General features: G+C 42.9%; 1 protein-coding gene across 3 annotated transcripts in view; it reads left to right on the forward strand.

Moving 5' to 3' along the window:
* Nucleotides 1-22,171, forward strand: part of LOC120048266 (nuclear factor of activated T-cells, cytoplasmic 3-like) — a 98,450-nt gene that overhangs the window by 64,342 nt on the left and 11,937 nt on the right. For 2 of the 3 annotated variants that reach the window (XM_038994113.1, XM_038994122.1), the window contains exon 9: nt 1,174-2,494. In XM_038994113.1, coding sequence (XP_038850041.1) covers nt 1,174-2,435 — 1,262 coding nt within the window. In that variant the 3' untranslated portion in view covers nt 2,436-2,494. Of the gene's footprint in view, nt 1-1,173; nt 2,495-22,171 lie in introns of those variants that run through there. The other variant, XM_038994129.1, reaches the window with a different exon arrangement.

Consider the following 22,171-nt stretch of genomic DNA (forward strand, 5'->3'; position numbering starts at 1 on the left):
CTTCCTGTTTTCCACGCTACCCTACCAGGACAGCCAATTAGAGCACAGCACAGGAAGCCTGCTCTGTCAGTGTAGACGCCACTATTGTTACCACGGACACCGCAGGCTTAATTGTGGCGTCACCGGCCCACCAATCACACTGTGCTACCTAGTGTGTGTGGGTAGTAGGGCCCTGGCTGGCCCGGTTTAGGGATGAACTGTGAGAAAAGAGCATCAGTTCTCTTCTGAGATCCCTTAGAGAAGATGTCATGATTAGAATGTGTAGGGTTCTCAGGTGTTCCTGGTCAGGTGGTCAAGACAAGAAAAGCTTTGTCATTAGGGTTGGCCAAGTATGGATAGGTGCTGTCAGCATAGTCCAGAGGAAGACCCTTCTGTCTCTACAATATTGCAGTGCCTTTCCCCTTCAAAACAAAAACATGTAAAAAAGCACCATTTAACCCAATCTATCACAGTATCTCTGTCCCTTCCCCCTCAGACACAAGTCTTCCTGGCTGTATTCTCTCAGTAACATGCCTGTCAGAGGGAGGGCCATGGGAGGTAGTAGGGGTGCTAGGGGCTGTGAACTGGTTTGTCCTCCTCTTGGTTTCAGCATGGCTGGAAGGCATTTTGCTTCTCCCCATACTGCAGTCAACATGATGGCACCCAAACCCAACAACATATGCTCCCTCTCTCTGATTCAGAGCTGGGTCAAAATAAAACCCTGCCCGGTCACAAGCACCAGATTGGGAAATAGGTTACTGATTGGTACACAGCAGAGTTGTGCTATGCACTGTTGTAAAGGTGCTCCGTTTAAGTAAAGATTTCTAATCTAGTTAACACATACATTCTGAACTTGTGTGAACCACAGTGCTTTGACTTGGTGGATGTTGATTGGGAAGTTAATCCTGAGATTTGGCTATTTGTGGTGTTCCAGAATTTGGTAAAACAAATGAGTACTGCCTTGTGTTTTTCATTTTCTGTTGTCATAATCATCACATACGTCACCAAAATATTTATGGCTGCAATGAAAGATTTTAATATATTAATGCTGGTATCATGTGAATGGCAATGTGTTGGTTTCCCGTACTGAGTGTCTCTCTCTCTCTCTCTCCCTCTTTGTCTACCGCCCTCCCTCCCTCTCTCTCTCTCGCTCTCACTCTCTCTCTCTCGCTCACTCTCACTCACTGTCTCCAGTCCTGGTGAAGCAGGAGCACAACAGAGAAGAGATGGAAGGGCCCCCTGCTGTGCCCCCCATGCCTGGTATGTCCATGCCCCTGGCCCATGCTGCCAGCCTGGTCCGCAGTACCCACACCCAGCTACCTTCCCCTGAGCAGGGCCACCCACCGGACGGCCTTCTGTCCAGCTCTCCCCGGGGCCTGGCTGCGGGCCCCGGCTCCAGCCTCCATACTCTGCAGCCTGCCTGCCCCCTCATGGGCTCCCCCTCCTTCCAGCACCTGCCTCACCTCCAGGGCCGAGGCCTCCACACGCCTGCTGACTGCCACATGACGTTCCATCTGGGCCCAGACCCTCCCAACAGGCCCTCCTACCAACACCATCCTATGCAGCAGAGTCACACCCACCCCGGCCACCTAAGCAACCTAAATCCCAACCTGCCCTACAATGGCCAGCCCAGCCTTTCCATGAACACTGGGGGTCCGCAGGGCTATGAGAGGATGCCTTACCACCAGCAGCAGTCTGACCCTGGGGCCTCCCACCCCCACCCCATGGGGCTGGGTATGGTGTACCACTCATCCCCATCCACCTCCGCCGAGCAGGCCTCCAGCCCCCACAGCCCCATCTCCACGGCGCCCCACAGCCAGCCCATGACCCACTCCTCATCTCACCTGCTCTCCATGGGCTACCACTGCCCCCCCAACCCCAGCCAGGTGCCCTCGCCCTCGCCCACCCGACCCAACCACCCCATGGGCCAGCCCTCACCTACCCACCCCAACCATCCAATGCAGCCCTCCCCCCAGCTGCAGAGAGCTATGGGGGGCTACCACCCCACCAGCCAGAGGTCTGCCTCCTGTCCCACTACCTCCAGTGCCCCTCCAGCCCACATGGTTGCCTCGCCCCATTCCGGGCCATCCTCCCCCCAGCTCCACTCCCTGCCCTACCAGTCGCCCACCTCCCCCTCCCCCACCGGCAGCCCTCTGGGCCCCCCAGCACACAGTCCCCAGGCCAGCAGCCCTGTCATGTCCAGCCTGTCCCCAGGCTCATGCAGCAGCAACCCCGTGCAGCAGCACCCCCTTGCCCCCCAGCAGAGCCCCTTCCCTATGGAGGGGGAGAGTGTGAACATCAAGCAGGAGCCGGAGGAGAGAGAGCCCACCTTCAGATCCATCGGCCTGCAGGACATCACACTGGACGACGGTAAGACACAGCTCTGTCTGTCAGCCTCTCCATCTCTCTATGTGTCTGTACTCACTACACTCTCTCTGTATCTCATTCTCTCTTGATTAGAGGGAATTTAAAAGCCCTTACATTTTCATTATTTTATTATCCTTTTAGAATTAAAAAAAAGTTGCATTACATTACATTGTTGCATAGCATCCAGCTAACACATGTTTTACAAAAATGCTTGTTTTATAACACTGTAAAAAGATACCTTCCACCAGTTAGTGAATTCTCCTGGGTGAAATGATGTCTCGTTGTAGTGATTTGTATTTCATAAATACAGCACTTAAACCGGCAGTTGGGTTTTGTACACAGTAGGGTTGTTATTGAGTGGTCCTGACAGGAGGATTGGACATCATAGCAGCACAATAGACTAATGACTCTCACACTATTGACCTCGTCACAAATAGCTCATCCCCATCTGACACACACACACACACACACACACACACACACACACACACACACACACACACACACACACACACACACACACACACACACACACACACACACAAGTAAGGAGATTCATTCTTTGGGTTCAGCTCGTTTGTATTGACTGGATGTTGCAACAGTGGGAATACTACGAAAATTGTTTTATACTACAGAGACCACAGCCGCTGTAATTACTGTGTGGAAGGCCCTTTCCATTCTGAAGAGGACTAATGTACCTCTATTTACGGTGGTATAACAAACTGACAGGAGAATGATGAGACTAACTCATTAACAGTGCCTCTTCACTTCAAGAACACTACAAATCCTAACTCGGCACAAGCCGTCTGAGAAACCACCATTCCCCATTTAGTTTCTAATCTGCCATGCACAGCCACTTCTGCTTCTCTGCACACTGGTCCCGCTCAGTCACGTATTCAAATAAACAGCAGTCAAATGGCCCATAGTTAATAAACAGCCTGGAGTGGCTGCGACAGAAAGTGTGTGTGCATCAGGAAGTGCTGTATTGTGTGCTAGCAAGGGCCAGGCTAATTACATGGCCCATTATCAATAAGTCATGTATGAAAGGCCATCAGACACAAGTTCACCAGCTGCATAATGCACTGCATGTGTATGCCTACACACACTCATACACTCAGACTTACTCGCACAGTTGTGTGTACGCACGCATAATCATAATCAGTATATCCTTAATTACTCACTCTCTATTTTTCTCTCACACTCTCCAACACACATGCACACACACATTGTTAAAGTAAAAGTCTGGCTGCCTCAGTCAATTTCCCTCAGACGGTGTAGCTACAGGTAACTGCCAAAATAAAGGAAACACCACAAGCCAGAACAGCTTCAATGCGCTTTGGCATAGATTCTACAAGTGTCTGGAACACTATTGGAGGAATGCGACACCATTTTTCCATGAGAAATTTGTTGATGGTGGGGGAAAAACGTTCCACAATCTCTCATAAGTGTTCAATTGGCTTGAGATCTGGTGACTGACACGGCCATGGCATATTGTGAAACATAAGCAAGTTGAGCAGTCTTGGTCACCGAAGCTCCTGCCAAATGTGCCCCCCTCCCACCCAAACTCACTGAGATCTCTTCTATCCATGGTAGCCAAAATAATGGGCAACTGGGCCTGCCCAGCATTTTTATATATGACCCTAAGCATGATGATGGGATGTTAATTCCACACCAGTGTGGAAGCACTTGCTTTCAATATGCTTTGTATCCCTCATTTACTCAAGTGTTTCCTTTATTTTGGCAGTTACCTGTACATACCAAGAAGAAAAGTGTGAGAAAAGTTGTTGACTGAAAAGACTGACAGGTTCAACCTGGGATTAGTAAGTCCCTGTCTGAGCGAGGCCTAGAAATAGCTTCTGTGCCATGCAGGCTCTGTAGGACGCACAAACAAACACACACACAAAACACACACGCACACACACGAGCACACACTGGCTCTGTAGGACATCATGAAGCAGTGAATGACTGAGCAGCGCAGTGCAGCAATGGAACGACTGAGTTTTTAGGAGGTCAGAGCAGCACATGAAATATACCACAGAACTGACCAGGGTTCATGTGTATTTAAGTATTTGTTATTTAAATACATTGTTTTGTGTATTTGACTATTTTCAAATAATGTGGCCTGAATTAACTACTTCTATTGGAAGTATTTGAAAGTATTTTCGGTAACACTTTATTTGGATAGTCCATATGTGTCACGTTCCTGACCTGTTTTATGTTATTTTTGTATGTGTTTAGTTGGTCAGGGCGTGAGTTGGGGTGGGCATTCTATGTTTTGTGTTTCTATGTTTAGGTGGTTGGTAATTAGCCTTATATGGTTCTCAATCAGAGACAGGTGTTTGACTTTTCCTCTGATTGAGAATCATATATAGGTTGGCTGTTCACACTGTTTGTTTGTGGGTGATTGTCTTCCGTGTCTGTGTCTGCGCACCACACGGGACTGTTTCGGTTTGTTCGTTCGTTCGTTTTGTTGTAGTCTGTACCTGTTCGTGCGTTCTTCGTGTTTCATGTAAGTTCTCAGAGTTCAGGTCTGTCTACGTTTTCGTTTTGTTATTTTGTAATCATTTCAAGTGTTCTTCGTGTTTCGTCTTCGTCTGTAAATAAATCATTATGTATTCACAACCCGCTGCATTTTGGTCCTCCGATCCTTCTCTCCTCTCCTCGTCCGAGGAGGAGGAAGATCTAGACACCCGTTACAATATGTAGATGCTCTACAGACTATCAGTGGCATTTGAACTAACGATCTACTAACCCTAGCTCTAACTTTAACCCTAAACTTAATCCTTACCCTAACCTTATTCTTAACCTAACCTTAGCAAGCAGTTGTTTATCAACAGATAGTTTGTTGATAGTATGACCATCTGTAGAGCATCTACAGAGCGAAAATCCGGACTATCCAAATAAAGTGTGGCCGTATTTTCAAATACTTATTTCAAATACTATATTAAAAGAACTGGGTTAAATGCATGGGAGTGTATTTGAGTCAGTGTATTTGAGTGTTTTCAAATACTTTCCAAGTACATTCCAATATTCAACTACTTGTCTTTTCAAATATAAACATATCTAAATACTTACATCTAAATGTCTTTGAAAGTGATTGAACTCTGGTCTACTAGACTATCTGTGTCTTTCTGTTAATGTCTGTATGTCTGTCTATCTGTCTGAGTTCTAGTAGTCTAACTAAGAGTAGGGTCAGTTAGTTACATGTCAGTCAGTGCTGATATGTACATTTTGATATCATAGTCATTCCCTGGTAGGATTTCAGTATACAGTAGTATCACCAGGGGTGCAACTTTCACTTGGGAAATGGCATTTTTGTCCCCCCCCCCCCACAGTTTTATCATTCGAATGTGATACAAAACGAGGCAACTGTGCGCTTTAGGATCATGCGGACGCCTCAGAGCGGTCGGGTAGGCTGTTTGGAGTGTTTATCCTACTATTTTTTTTATATATATTTAAAAAATATATATATATATATTAGTTCCCCCCCACTTCTAAAACCAAAGTTGCGCCCCTGAGTATCACTGTAGTATTGCCTGCATAGACTCGTGTCAGCACAAGTCTGCGTATGTGTACCACCACGTCACAGTGTAAAACTGCTGTGGTGAGCTAACAGATGGCCTTGGTGACTGGTGACGTACGCCACGCAGGGGCATGTAGAGTGTGTGTGTGTGTGTGCGTGCGTACGTACGTGTGTGTGTGCAGTAGGTCTACTGTGGGTGTGGGGGGGTCAGGAGTGGCACAGACTTACTGACAGATGGACAGACGAGTTGAGGATCCCACCCAACTGGCAGTATGCACCCAAAAATGCATCCCCACTTCTCATACTCCTCCTAGACGAATTCTCATCTCCAATAAACAGGTTTATAACAAAGAGTATGTATTTATCAGTAAGAGGCAGGAGGAGGCAGTTCTTCTGCTGGAGCTAGCAGCTGAAAGGAAACTGCTGTGTACAGGACCTCTGCTTCTTTATTGGTAGGTACAGTAGTCTATATTTGGTTTAGTGTCCATATTTAGTGTCAATATATTTCCAATCTTCCTGAACAGTGTTAATGTGAGTGCACTATTAACAGGGACAGTAATTGTACAGTAGTGTGTATAGCGTGCTGTAGGTGTGTGCAACCTTGCTCTCCCCCTTCCTCTCTTGTGTGAATGTGAGTGAACCCTCTTGTGAGGGTGATTACGGCCGTCATGGTGACAGACTGAACCACTTGTGGTGCCGACCCGTGTGTTTATCTAATTAATCAGCTGGCCCTGTGTTTGCACAGACAACACACATACACAGTGCAGACGGGCTGCGGCGGGGGGTGGGGGGGGGGGGTAGCGGAGGCTGTGTGTGTGTGACACGGCGTGCCTGCATCTTATGTTTGCTCTCCTGCTCGGGCCACAGCTGCCTCTCGCCGTGAGCACGGCATTCTGGGTTAATAATAGGCCAGGCCTGCTGCTCCCGCTCTTCTTGTGAGAGACAACGACATAGAGCAGGCACACACACTTATTTCTAGCGCTGTCATAGTGTACACACACACACACACACACACACACACACACACACACACACACAGAGAGACACAGGCACATAGTACACACAGTAAATGCACCCACCAAAAACAGCCATATTCACGTCAGTACTATGAGTATGGCGCCACACATTGTAAACACTGTGCACACAGTAGTTAATCACATACTTTAGTCAGTTTTCTCAGGCACAACTCTATATACAAATACACGAGCAATGCTGCTTCCAGAGCATGTGCACGATCCCTGTTGACACAGCATAGCCAAAAACACACAGACATAAACACACACACGTGTACATTTACAACATGGGCTAATCTGGATCTGTTACTAAGGCTCCTAAAACATAGCTTTCACCAGACTCCAATCCCCTCCATGAGGTAGGCCCTGTCCATCTCTACTACTACAGACCCAGGGATCCAACCTCTAGTCTACAGGTTGCACTACCACTAGACGGAAGTCACAGAACCCTGGCACCATGCTGCTGGTCAGTTTGGGTCAAGCAGGCCTCAGTCTCCAGAGTCCTGAGTTGTCCCCAACAGGGGAAACTCTCCTCTGGTGCTCTGTGGTTTGGTGGCTTTGTGGCTTGGTCCAAGTCCCAGCCCAGCCAGTGCATGCTTCTAACTTCTAACCGAGCATGGCAGATAAATAACACAACTCTCTATTCATGTGAGGAAAAAACAACAGTGGTAGGAAAATGCATCAGGCCTGGACCTAACCAAACTCAGCTAGTTAAACACAATCACAAACGCACACCGCCGGCCCTGGAACAAGTGGAAACTGACTTTGTTTGTCATCTTTCCATACAATTAAAGACTTAGGAATGTAATGAAGGCAGAGGTATTGGCAGTGTAGCACCAGCGTCGGGTGCTGGGCTCTGGGGTTCAGGTCCTGCCACTGTGCCTTTCTCTCTCTCTCTGTGTGCGTGTGTCTGTTGGTGCGTGCTTTTCAGTGTGTTTCTCTGTCAAGATGTTGGCCAGCGGCAGGCAGACGGAATGCCCGGGCAGGCCGGAGATCCTTGGTAATGTTGGAACTTAACATTAACCTTCAGCCAGGAAAACTGAAAGAGAATCCTTTTATTTGTTTACAGAGTCCCATATCAATGTTTTGAATATAATATTGTCTTGTTTGTATGCAAATGGTCTCTTGTACCAGCTCGTGGGTTGTGTTATCGGGTAGCTTGTTTATCTTAGATGTCATTGTTGATTTGTGTTTCCTAACATAGAGCCACTGTTATAGTTGATATCCCTATTAAATCCTGTAGTGTGCTTTGTGTGACAGCTGCTGTAAGGGGAGTGTATCTGTCAAGTGTCTCAGAGAACTGTTGAGTCACTCTGCCCTGCTCTAGTAAACAGTAAAGTGATGTGCATTGCCCCTCCACACTCACACACACACACACCATATCACATCTCCACATGGCAGTCAGCTTACTGCAGTTATCCGCCATTCTAGTTATGTGGATGCAGGAATTCTTCTAACTCACTAAACTAGCCTCCGGTCCGGACAAATCTCTTAAAATGCCATTAGGTGCCATTAGGTGTTTAGTCACTGTGAAATGCAGCAGACAGATAGAATGTGTCATTATCTGATCCCTACTGCACATCCTAAGGTGATGGTCTATTGTGGTAGAAGTTTAGATGAATCTTCTGGTTGGCCATTCCGGATCCTATTGGCTTCCATTCCAACATTTTAGGACGGCCATTCTGGCTCCAATCATGATGGCTTCCACCTTGTAACTCACTCTTGTGTTCATTTGATGGCTTCCTGTGAGCAGACATTATAGGGGCCAGATCAAAAGACATGTGTCTTGTGAATCACTTACAAATGGGAAATCCACAGAGGATTCACAGAGATGAGTGACTTTGTTAATACTGCAGCAGTGTTCTAATGAGGCTCTAGTGTTCTCACTGGAGCTCTACTGTTACTGTGATCTGTCTCTCTGGCAGCGTGTCAGACTAGAGTAACAGACTACAGAGCTACAGTTAAACAGGCGAAAAAGAGATAACAGATTGACTCAGAGATGTTAGTCTAGCAACCCTGGAACATTTTTAGTCATCTAGTTTCTGTTACTGAAACTGACCATATATTTCCAATGAAATATGATCATTAAGTGGACTTATCCATTTAACTTGAACGTCTTATGTTTTCTCTTCTACCCGAGGCTCTCTGAAGATGTGTGCATGTCATTGCAAGTCTTCCTTTTGACCAACTGAATCTTGGCTTGCCTGTCCCGTGCCTTGCACAAGTGTTATCCATTGTAACATGTTTTCCTCATTTGGTAGAGTGGAGAGAACAATCACTCAGTCTTCTTGTTATTTTCTTAAGCTGGTTCTCTGTTGGAGCGCCCTACATGCCCTTTTCTACTTCACACTTCAGTGTTTGTCTGTCAGGGAACGTTTTCTCAATCTGTCAGAGGGGAACCAGGGTGATTACCTGTTTTCCATCCTAACTGACGACTTGTTAATCATAGAAAATCCACATCTGTTTGACTGTTTCACTTCTGTTTCTCATTGCAGAGATTATTTTAACAGGTCCCTTTTAGACATGAAATGTATACATCTAGACATGACGTTAAAGATCACTGTGTGATTCGAAACAAAGAAAAGCAAAGAAAAAGAATTGGGGTCAGAAAGGACACGCTATGTAGATTTAATAAGTGCAGTCTGTTTCTCCCCTATGACTGGGTTAGGTAAAGTGATTAATGTGAGTTTCCCCTTTGAGATAATGACATGACACACACTGAAAACCTTGTTTTACCACCAATCAGTACACTGATGGACTTTGATCGAGGAGGGACTCTCTGTCTTTGACTGTAATTAGCCTAAGTCACAGTGATTGAAGGGTTCGTTCCCCACTACAGTACTGTCTGAGAGGTGACACCGGTCTGATGGGGAGGGAAGGCATGTTCATGGGCTGGTTTAGTCACACATTCAGTAACGTAGACTAGCCCTAGGACCAGAGAGCTATGCCTTAGAAGCGAAATGACGGTTCACTGTATGAGGAGTTCAGTTTGCTTAATAGGGACCCCCCCTCCTAGTCATATAAAGAGGATCTCCCTCCCAGAGGGTTAAAGAGACCCAGGGTTCTCTGTAGTAAGCTGGGCTAAATCATCACGTTTCTGATGCGGCCATAAAAACAAGCCAATCTGAGACATTGGTTCAGCTATGAAACTACTGAAGTCAAGCACAATTTGAAAGATTTTTCCCATATCTACATCAGATTATAGACCTAGTTGATAATATTTTATATAACTGTCAGTCTTGTTCGAGCCCATTTTGAAACCTTACCAGTAGTCGATTAATAGGATATCTAATGCCCGTGTGAAAGTTTGCATCGTTTTGTGTGTTTTGTGTGTGTTCTGTGGAAAGTTTTCTTAGCAGACACACAACTGCAGATAGACATTGTGCTTGAGACTTACATTAAACGAATACAATAATGGTTCATTTTTAGTTGAACATTTCAGCTTGTGTGCTGTGTTTAGAACGTGGATACATTGTTGTAGACTGATGTTTTATGTAAAGCTGTCTGTCGCAGTTAACCGAGAAATACAGTCTATGTGTGAAGATAGATAGCCGTGTGTGATGGGAGAGGAAGAACCATCCGCCCACGCCAACAGGATAGAGACAGTGGCTAGCCAGCCAGGCACAAAGGCCTGCCCCTCCCTCTGTCACATCAGCAGTAGTAGCAGCTCACAGATCACAAAGACAAACACAAATAAACACCTCTATTTCTATCATGGAACCATCAATAAGTTTTCCATGCTTTTTTTAATGGTAGTCAACTAGCAAGTACAGTTGAAGCTACAGTATTCATTGTCAATACTGTAAAATTGTTTGAAATAGTTGTATTACTTTTTCTGGGCCACATTTATTTTGGAGGATTTTTGAGAATGTACCAGTTTTACAGGAGTGCAATGACTTTGAGACGTTATATAGCTGATGATTCTTAGGGATGGGGGTAACCGTTGATTTATATAGCTGATGATTCTTAGGGATGGGGGTAACCGTTGATTTATATAGCTGATGATTCTTAGTGATGGGGGTAACAGTTGATATATAGCTGATGATTCTTAGGGATGGTGGTAACAGTTGATATATAGCTGATGATTCTTAGGGATGGGGGTAACAGTTGATATATAGCTGATGATTCTTAGGGATGGGGGTAACCGTTGATTTATATAGCTGATGATGCTTAGGGATGGGGGTAACCATTGATTTATATAGCTGATGATTCTTAGGGATGGGGGTAACCGTTGATTTATATAGCTGATGATTCTTAGGGATGGGGGTAACCGTTGATTTATATAGCTGATGATTCTTAGGGATGGGGGTAACCGTTGATTTATATAGCTGATGATTCTTAGGGATGGGGGTAACCGTTGATTTATATAGCTGATGATTCTTAGGGATGGGGGTAACCGTTGATTTATATAGCTGATGATTCTTAGGGATGGGGGTAACAGTTGATTTATATAGCTGATGATTCTTAGGGATGGGGATAACAGTTGATATATAGCTGTTGATTCTTAGGGATGGGGGTAACCGTTGATTTATATAGCTGATGATTCTTAGGGATGGGGGTAACAGTTGATATATAGCTGATGATTCTTAGGGATGGGGGTAACCGTTGATGTATATAGCTGAAGATTCTTAGAGATGGGGGGTAACCGTTGATGTATATAGCTGATGATTCTTAGGGATGGGGGTAACCGTTGATTTATATAGCTGATGATTCTTAGGGATGGGGGTAACCGTTGATTTATATAGCTGATGATTCTTAGGGATGGGGGTAACCGTTGATTTATATAGCTGATGATTCTTAGGGATGGGGGTAACCGTTGATTTATATAGCTGATGATTCTTAGGGATGGGGGTAACAGTTGATATATAGCTGTTGATTCTTAGGGATGGGGGTAACCGTTGATTTATATAGCTGATGATTCTTGGGGATGGGGGTAACAGTTGATATATAGCTGATGATTCTTAGGGATGGGGGTAACAGTTGATATATAGCTGATGATTCTTAGGGATGGGGGTAACAGTTGATATATAGCTGATGATTCTTAGGGATGGGGGTAACAGTTGATATATAGCTGATGATTCTTAGGGATGGGGGTAACAGTTGATATATAGCTGATGATTCTTAGGGATGGGGGTAACAGTTGATATATAGCTGATGATTCTTAGGGATGGGGGTAACCGTTGATTTATATAGCTGATGATTCTTAGGGATGGGGGTAACCGTTGATTTATATAGCTGATGATTCTTAGGGATGGGGGTAACAGTTGATATATAGCTGATGATTCTTAGGGATGGGGGTAACCGTTGATTTATATAGCTGATGATTCTTAGGGATGGGGGTAACAGTTGATTTATATAGCTGATGATTCTTAGGGATGGGGGTAACAGTTGATATATAGCTGATGATTCTTAGGGATGGGGGTAACCGTTGATTTATATAGCTGATGATTCTTAGGGATGGGGGTAACAGTTGATTTATATAGCTGATGATTCTTAGGGATGGGGGTAACAGTTGATTTATATAGCTGATGATTCTTAGGGATGGGGGTAACAGTTGATATATAGCTGATGATTCTTAGGGATGGGGGTAACCGTTGATTTATATAGCTGATGATTCTTAGGGATGGGGGTAACAGTTGATTTATATAGCTGATGATTCTTAGGAATGGGGGTAACAGTTGATATATAGCTGATGATTCTTAGGGATGGGGATAACCGTTGATTTATATAGCTGATGATTCTTAGGGATGGGGGTAACAGTTGATTTATATAGCTGATGATTCTTAGGGATGGGGGTAACCGTTGATTTATATAGCTGATGATTCTTAGGGATGGGGGTAACAGTTGATTTATATAGCTGATGATTCTTAGGGATGGGGGTAACCGTTGATTTATATAGCTGATGATTCTTAGGGATGGGGGTAACCGTTGATTTATATAGCTGATGATTCTTAGGGATGGGGGTAACCGTTGATTTATATAGCTGATGATTCTTAGGGATGGGGGTAACCGTTGATTTATATAGCTGATGATTCTTAGGGATGGGGGTAACAGTTGATATATAGCTGATGATTCTTAGGGATGGGGATAACCGTTGATTTATATAGCTGATGATTCTTAGGGATGGGGGTAACAGTTGATTTATATAGCTGATGATTCTTAGGGATGGGGGTAACCGTTGATTTATATAGCTGATGATTCTTAGGGATGGGGGTAACAGTTGATTTATATAGCTGATGATTCTTAGGGATGGGGGTAACCGTTGATTTATATAGCTGATGATTCTTAGGGATGGGGGTAACCGTTGATTTATATAGCTGATGATTCTTAGGGATGGGGGTAACCGTTGATTTATATAGCTGATGATTCTTAGGGATGGGGGTAACCGTTGATTTATATAGCTGATGATTCTTAGGGATGGGGGTAACCGTTGATTTATATAGCTGATGATTCTTAGGGATGGGGGTAACAGTTGATTTATATAGCTGATGATTCTTAGGGATGGGGGTAACAGTTGATATATAGCTGATGATTCTTAGGGATGGGGGTAACCGTTGATTTATATAGCTGATGATTCTTAGGGATGGGGGTAACCGTTGATTTATATAGCTGATGATTCTTAGGAATGGGGGTAACCGTTGATTTATATAGCTGATGATTCTTAGGGATGGGGGTAACAGTTGATTTATATAGCTGATGATTCTTAGGGATGGGGGTAACAGTTGATATATAGCTGATGATTCTTAGGGATGGGGGTAACCGTTGATTTATATAGCTGATGATTCTTAGGGATGGGGGTAACCGTTGATATATAGCTGATGATTCTTAGGGATGGGGGTAACCGTTGATTTATATAGCTGATGATTCTTAGGGATGGGGGTAACCATTGATTTATATAGCTGATGATTCTTAGGGATGGGGGTAACAGTTGATATATAGCTGATGATTCTTAGGGATGGGGTTAACCGATGATTTATATAGCTGATGATTCTTAGGGATGGGGGTAACCGTTGATTTATATAGCTGATGATTCTTAGGGATGGGGGTAACCGTTGATTTATATAGCTGATGATTCTTAGGGATGGGGGTAACAGTTGATATATAGCTGTTGATTCTTAGGGATGGGGGTAACCGTTGATTTATATAGCTGATGATTCTTGGGGATGGGGGTAACAGTTGATATATAGCTGATGATTCTTAGGGATGGGGGTAACAGTTGATATATAGCTGATGATTCTTAGGGATGGGGGTAACAGTTGATATATAGCTGATGATTCTTAGGGATGGGGGTAACAGTTGATATATAGCTGATGATTCTTAGGGATGGGGGTAACAGTTGATATATAGCTGATGATTCTTAGGGATGGGGGTAACAGTTGATATATAGCTGATGATTCTTAGGGATGGGGGTAACCGTTGATTTATATAGCTGATGATTCTTAGGGATGGGGGTAACCGTTGATTTATATAGCTGATGATTCTTAGGGATGGGGGTAACAGTTGATATATAGCTGATGATTCTTAGGGATGGGGGTAACCGTTGATTTATATAGCTGATGATTCTTAGGGATGGGGGTAACAGTTGATTTATATAGCTGATGATTCTTAGGGATGGGGGTAACAGTTGATATATAGCTGATGATTCTTAGGGATGGGGGTAACCGTTGATTTATATAGCTGATGATTCTTAGGGATGGGGGTAACAGTTGATTTATATAGCTGATGATTCTTAGGGATGGGGGTAACAGTTGATTTATATAGCTGATGATTCTTAGGGATGGGGGTAACAGTTGATATATAGCTGATGATTCTTAGGGATGGGGGTAACCGTTGATTTATATAGCTGATGATTCTTAGGGATGGGGGTAACCGTTGATTTATATAGCTGATGATTCTTAGGGATGGGGGTAACAGTTGATATATAGCTGATGATTCTTAGGGATGGGGGTAACCATTGATTTATATAGCTGATGATTCTTAGGGATGGGGGTAACCGTTGATTTATATAGCTGATGATTCTTAGGGATGGGGGTAACCGTTGATTTATATAGCTGATGATTCTTAGGGATGGGGGTAACAGTTGATATATAGCTGTTGATTCTTAGGGATGCGGGTAACCGTTGATTTATATAGCTGATGATTCTTGGGGATGGGGGTAACAGTTGATATATAGCTGATGATTCTTAGGGATGGGGGTAACAGTTGATATATAGCTGATGATTCTTAGGGATGGGGGTAACAGTTGATATATAGTTGATGATTCTTAGGGATGGGGGTAACCGTTGATTTATATAGCTGATGATTCTTAGGGATGGGGGTAACAGTTGATTTATATAGCTGATGATTCTTAGGAATGGGGGTAACAGTTGATATATAGCTGATGATTCTTAGGGATGGGGATAACCGTTGATTTATATAGCTGATGATTCTTAGGGATGGGGGTAACAGTTGATTTATATAGCTGATGATTCTTAGGGATGGGGGTAACCGTTGATTTATATAGCTGATGATTCTTAGGGATGGGGGTAACAGTTGATTTATATAGCTGATGATTCTTAGGGATGGGGGTAACCGTTGATTTATATAGCTGATGATTCTTAGGGATGGGGGTAACCGTTGATTTATATAGCTGATGATTCTTAGGGATGGGGGTAACCGTTGATTTATATAGCTGATGATTCTTAGGGATGGGGGTAACAGTTGATTTATATAGCTGATGATTCTTAGGGATGGGGGTAACAGTTGATATATAGCTGATGATTCTTAGGGATGGGGGTAACCGTTGATTTATATAGCTGATGATTCTTAGGGATGGGGGTAACCGTTGATTTATATAGCTGATGATTCTTAGGAATGGGGGTAACCGTTGATTTATATAGCTGATGATTCTTAGGGATGGGGGTAACAGTTGATTTATATAGCTGATGATTCTTAGGGATGGGGGTAACAGTTGATATATAGCTGATGATTCTTAGGGATGGGGGTAACCGTTGATTTATATAGCTGATGATTCTTAGGGATGGGGGTAACCGTTGATATATAGCTGATGATTCTTAGGGATGGGGGTAACCGTTGATTTATATAGCTGATGATTCTTAGGGATGGGGGTAACCATTGATTTATATAGCTGATGATTCTTAGGGATGGGGGTAACAGTTGATATATAGCTGATGATTCTTAGGGATGGGGTTAACCGTTGATTTATATAGCTGATGATTCTTAGGGATGGGGGTAACCGTTGATTTATATAGCTGATGATTCTTAGGGATGGGGGTAACCGTTGATTTATATAGCTGATGATTCTTAGGGATGGGGGTAACAGTTGATATATAGCTGTTGATTCTTAGGGATGGGGGTAACCGTTGATTTATATAGCTGATGATTCTTGGGGATGGGGGTAACAGTTGATATATAGCTGATGATTCTTAGGGATGGGGGTAACAGTTGATATATAGCTGATGATTCTTAGGGATGGGGGTAACAGTTGATATATAGCTGATGATTCTTAGGGATGGGGGTAACAGTTGATATATAGCTGATGATTCTTAGGGATGGGGGTAACAGTTGATATATAGCTGATGATTCTTAGGGATGGGGGTAACAGTTGATATATAGCTGATGATTCTTAGGGATGGGGGTAACCGTTGATTTATATAGCTGATGATTCTTAGGGATGGGGGTAACCGTTGATTTATATAGCTGATGATTCTTAGGGATGGGGGTAACAGTTGATATATAGCTGATGATTCTTAGGGATGGGGGTAACCGTTGATTTATATAGCTGATGATTCTTAGGGATGGGGGTAACAGTTGATTTATATAGCTGATGATTCTTAGGGATGGGGGTAACAGTTGATATATAGCTGATGATTCTTAGGGATGGGGGTAACCGTTGATTTATATAGCTGATGATTCTTAGGGATGGGGGTAACAGTTGATTTATATAGCTGATGATTCTTAGGGATGGGGGTAACAGTTGATTTATATAGCTGATGATTCTTAGGGATGGGGGTAACAGTTGATATATAGCTGATGATTCTTAGGGATGGGGGTAACCGTTGATTTATATAGCTGATGATTCTTAGGGATGGGGGTAACCGTTGATTTATATAGCTGATGATTCTTAGGGATGGGGGTAACAGTTGATATATAGCTGATGATTCTTAGGGATGGGGGTAACCATTGATTTATATAGCTGATGATTCTTAGGGATGGGGGTAACCGTTGATTTATATAGCTGATGATTCTTAGGGATGGGGGTAACCGTTGATTTATATAGCTGATGATTCTTAGGGATGGGGGTAACAGTTGATATATAGCTGTTGATTCTTAGGGATGCGGGTAACCGTTGATTTATATAGCTGATGATTCTTGGGGATGGGGGTAACAGTTGATATATAGCTGATGATTCTTAGGGATGGGGGTAACAGTTGATATATAGCTGATGATTCTTAGGGATGGGGGTAACAGTTGATATATAGTTGATGATTCTTAGGGATGGGGGTAACCGTTGATTTATATAGCTGATGATTCTTAGGGATGGGGGTAACAGTTGATTTATATAGCTGATGATTCTTAGGAATGGGGGTAACAGTTGATATATAGCTGATGATTCTTAGGGATGGGGATAACCGTTGATTTATATAGCTGATGATTCTTAGGGATGGGGGTAACAGTTGATTTATATAGCTGATGATTCTTAGGGATGGGGGTAACCGTTGATTTATATAGCTGATGATTCTTAGGGATGGGGGTAACAGTTGATTTATATAGCTGATGATTCTTAGGGATGGGGGTAACCGTTGATTTATATAGCTGATGATTCTTAGGGATGGGGGTAACCGTTGATTTATATAGCTGATGATTCTTAGGGATGGGGGTAACCGTTGATTTATATAGCTGATGATTCATAGGGATGGGGGTAACCGTTGATTTATATAGCTGATGATTCTTAGGGATGGGGGTAACCGTTGATTTATATAGCTGATGATTCTTAGGGATGGGGGTAACAGTTGATTTATATAGCTGATGATTCTTAGGGATGGGGGTAACAGTTGATATATAGCTGATGATTCTTAGGGATGGGGGTAACCGTTGATTTATATAGCTGATGATTCTTAGGGATGGGGTAAGTATAGCTTAGGGATGGGGGTAACAGTTGATTATATAGCTGATGATTCTTAGGGATGGGGGTAACCGTTGATTTATATAGCTGATGATTCTTAGGGATGGGGGTAACCGTTGATTTATATAGCTGATGATTCTTAGGGATGGGGGTAACCGTTGATTTATATAGCTGATGATTCTTAGGGATGGGGGTAACCGTTGATTTATATAGCTGATGATTCTTAGGGATGGGGTAACAGTTGATATATAGCTGATGATTCTTAGGGATGGGGGTAACCGTTGATATATAGCTGATGATTCTTAGGGATGGGGGTAACCGTTGATATATAGCTGATGATTCTTAGGGATGGGGTAACCGTTGATATATAGCTGATGATTCTTAGGGATGGGGGTAACCGTTGATATATAGCTGATGATTCTTAGGGATGGGGTAACCGTTGATATATAGCTGATGATTCTTAGGGATGGGGGTAACCGTTGATATATAGCTGATGATTCTTAGGGATGGGGGTAACCGTTGATTTTTATAGCTGATGATTCTTAGGGATGGGGGTAACCGTTGATTTATATAGCTGATGATTCTTAGGGATGGGGGTAACCGTTGATTTATATAGCTGATGATTCTTAGGGATTTGGGTAACCGTTGATTTATATAGCTGATGATTCTTGGGGATGGGGGTAACAGTTGATATATAGCTGATGATTCTTAGGGATGGGGTTAACAGTTGATATATAGCTGATGATTCTTAGGGATGGGGGTAACCGTTGATATATAGCTGATGATTCTTAGGGATGGGGGTAACAGTTGATATATAGCTGTTGATTCTTAGGGATGGGGGTAACAGTTGATATATAGCTGTTGATTCTTAGGGATGGGGGTAACAGTTGATATATATTTGATGATTCTTAGGGATGGGGGTAACAGTTGATATATAGCTGATGATTCTTAGGGAGTAACCGTTGATTTATATAGCTGGTGATTCTTAGGGATGGGGGTAACCGTTGATTTATATAGCTGATGATTCTTAGGGATGGGGGGTAACAGTTGATATATAGCTGTTGATTCTTAGGGATGGGGGTAACAGTTGATATATAGCTGTTGATTCTTAGGGATGGGGGTAACAGTTGATATATATTGATGATTCTTAGGGATGGGGGTAACAGTTGATATATAGCTGATGATTCTTAGGGATGGGGGTAACAGTTGAGTGATATATAGCTGATGATTCTTAGGGATGGGGGTAACAGTTGATATATAGCTGTTGATTCTTAGGGATGGGGGTAACAGTTGATATATAGCTGTTGATTCTTAGGGATGGGGGTAACAGTTGATATATAGCTGTTGATTCTTAGGGATGGGGGTAACAGTTGATATATAGCTGTATGATTCTTAGGGATGGGGGTAACAGTTGATATATAGCTGTTGATTCTTAGGGATGGGGGTAACAGTTGATATATAGCTGATGATTCTTAGGGATTGGGGTAAACAGTGGATATATAGCTGATGATTCTTAGGGATGGGGTAACAGTTGATATATAGCTGATGATTCTTAGGGAGGGGGGTAACAGTTGATATATAGCTGATGATTCTTAGGGATGGGGGTAACAGTTGATATATAGCTGATGATTCTTAGGGATGGGGGTAACAGTTGATATATAGCTGATGATTCTTAGGATGGGGGTAACAGTTGATTATAGCTGATGATTCTTAGGGATGGGGGTAACAGTTGATATATAGCTGATGATTCTTAGGGATGGGGTAACAGTTTTTGATATATAGCTGATGATTCTTAGGATGGGGTAACAGTTGATATATAGCTGTTGATTCTTAGGGATGGGGTAACAGTTGATATATAGCTGATGATTCTTAGGGATGGGGGTAACAGTTGATATATAGCTGATGATTCTTAGGGATGGGGGGTAAAGTTGATATATAGCTGATGATTCTTAGGGATGGGGTAACAGTTGATATATAGCTGATGATTCTTAGGGATGGGGGTAACAGTTGATATATAGCTGATGATTCTTAGGGATGGGGGTAACAGTTGATATATAGCTGATGATTCTTAGGGATGGGGTAACAGTTGATATATAGCTGATGATTCTTAGGGATGGGGGTAACAGTTGATATATAGCTGATGATTCTTAGGGATGGGGTAACGTTGATTTATATAGCTGATGATTCTTAGGGATGGGGTAACGTTGATTTATATAGCTGATGATTCTTAGGGATGGGGGTAACAGTTGATATATAGCTGATGATCTTAGGGATGGGGGTACAGTTGATTTATATAGCTGATGATTCTTAGGGATGGGGGTAACAGTTGATATATACTGATGATTCTTAGGATGGGGGTAACCGTTGATTTATATAGCTGATGATTCTTAGGGATGGGGGTAACCGTTGATTTATATAGCTGATGATTCTTAGGGATGGGGGTAACCGTTGATTTATATAGCTGATGATTCTTAGGGATGGGGGTAACCGTTGATTTATATATAGCTGATGATTCTGGGGATGGGGGTAACAGTTTGATATATAGCTGATGATTCTTAGGGATGGGGGGTAACAGTTGATTATATAGCTGATGATTCTAGGGATGGGGGTAACACGTTGATTATATAGCTGATGATTCTTGGGATGGGGTAACAGTTGATATATAGCTGATGATTCTTAGGATGGGGGTACAGTTGATATATAGCTGATGATTCTTAGGGATGGGGGTAACAGTTGATATATATAGCTGATTGTCTTAGGATGGGGGTAACAGTTGATATATAGCTGATGATTCTTAGGGATGGGGGTAACCGTTGATTTATATAGCTGATGATTCTTAGGGATGGGGTAACCGTTGATTATATAGCTGATGATTCTTAGGGATGGGGGTAACAGTTGATATATAGCTGATGATTCTTAGGGATGGGGGTAACCGTTGATTTAATAGCTGATGATTCTTGGGGATGGGGGTAACAGTTGATATATAGCTGATGATCTTAGGGATGGGGGTAACAGTTGATATATAGCTGATGATTCTTAGGGATGGGGGTAACAGTTGATATATAGCTGATGATTCTTAGGGATGGGGGTAAACCGTTGATTTATATAGCTGATGATTCTTAGGGATGGGGGTAACAGTTGATTTATATAGATACTGGATGATTCTTAGGGATGGGGGTAACAGTTGATATATAGCTGATGATTCTTAGAGGGATGGGGGGTTAACCGTTGATTTATTATCTGATGATTCTTAGGGATGGGGGTAACAGTTGATTTAATATAGCTGATGATTCTTAGGGATGGGGGTAACAGTGATATATAGCTGATGATTCTTAGGGATGGGGGTCAACCGTTGATTTATATAGCTGATGATTCTTGGGATGGGGGTAACAGTTGATATATAGCTGATGATTCTTAGGGATGGGGGTAACAGTTGATATATAGCTGATGATTCTTAGGGATGGGGGTAACGTTGATTATATAGCTGATGATTCTTAGGGAGGGGTACAGTTTGATATATGAGCTGTTGAATTCTTAGGGATGGGGGTAACAGTTGATTTATATAGCTGATGATTCTTAGGGATGGGGGTAACTTGATATATAGCTGATGATTCTTAGGGATGGGGGTAACAGTTGATTATATAGCTGATGATTCTAGGGATGGGGGTAACGTTGATTTATATAGCTGATGATTCTTAGGGATGGGGGTAACAGTTGATTATATAGCTGATGATTCTAGGGATGGGGGTAACAGTTGATTTATATAGCTGATGATTCTTAGGGATGGGGGTAACAGTTGATATATAGCTGATGATCTTAGGGATGGGGGTAACCGTTGATTTATATAGCTGATGATTCTAGGGATGGGGGTAAACCGTTGATTTATATAGCTGATGATTCTTAGGGATGGGGGTAACAGTTGTGTATATGCTGATGATTCTTAGGGATGGGTACCGTTGATTTATATAGCTGATGATTCTAGGGATGGGGGTAACAGTTGATATATAGTCTGATGATTCTTAGGGATGGGGGTAACCGTTGATTTATATAGCTGATGATCTTAGGGATGGGGGTAACCGTTGATTTTATAAAGCTGATGATTCTTAGGGAATGGGGTAACCGTTGATTTATATAGCTGATGATTCTTAGGCTGGGGGTATCGTG

The sequence above is a fragment of the Salvelinus namaycush genome, chromosome 1 (genome assembly GCF_016432855.1).
Source record: "Salvelinus namaycush isolate Seneca chromosome 1, SaNama_1.0, whole genome shotgun sequence".
NCBI lineage: Eukaryota > Metazoa > Chordata > Actinopteri > Salmoniformes > Salmonidae > Salvelinus > Salvelinus namaycush.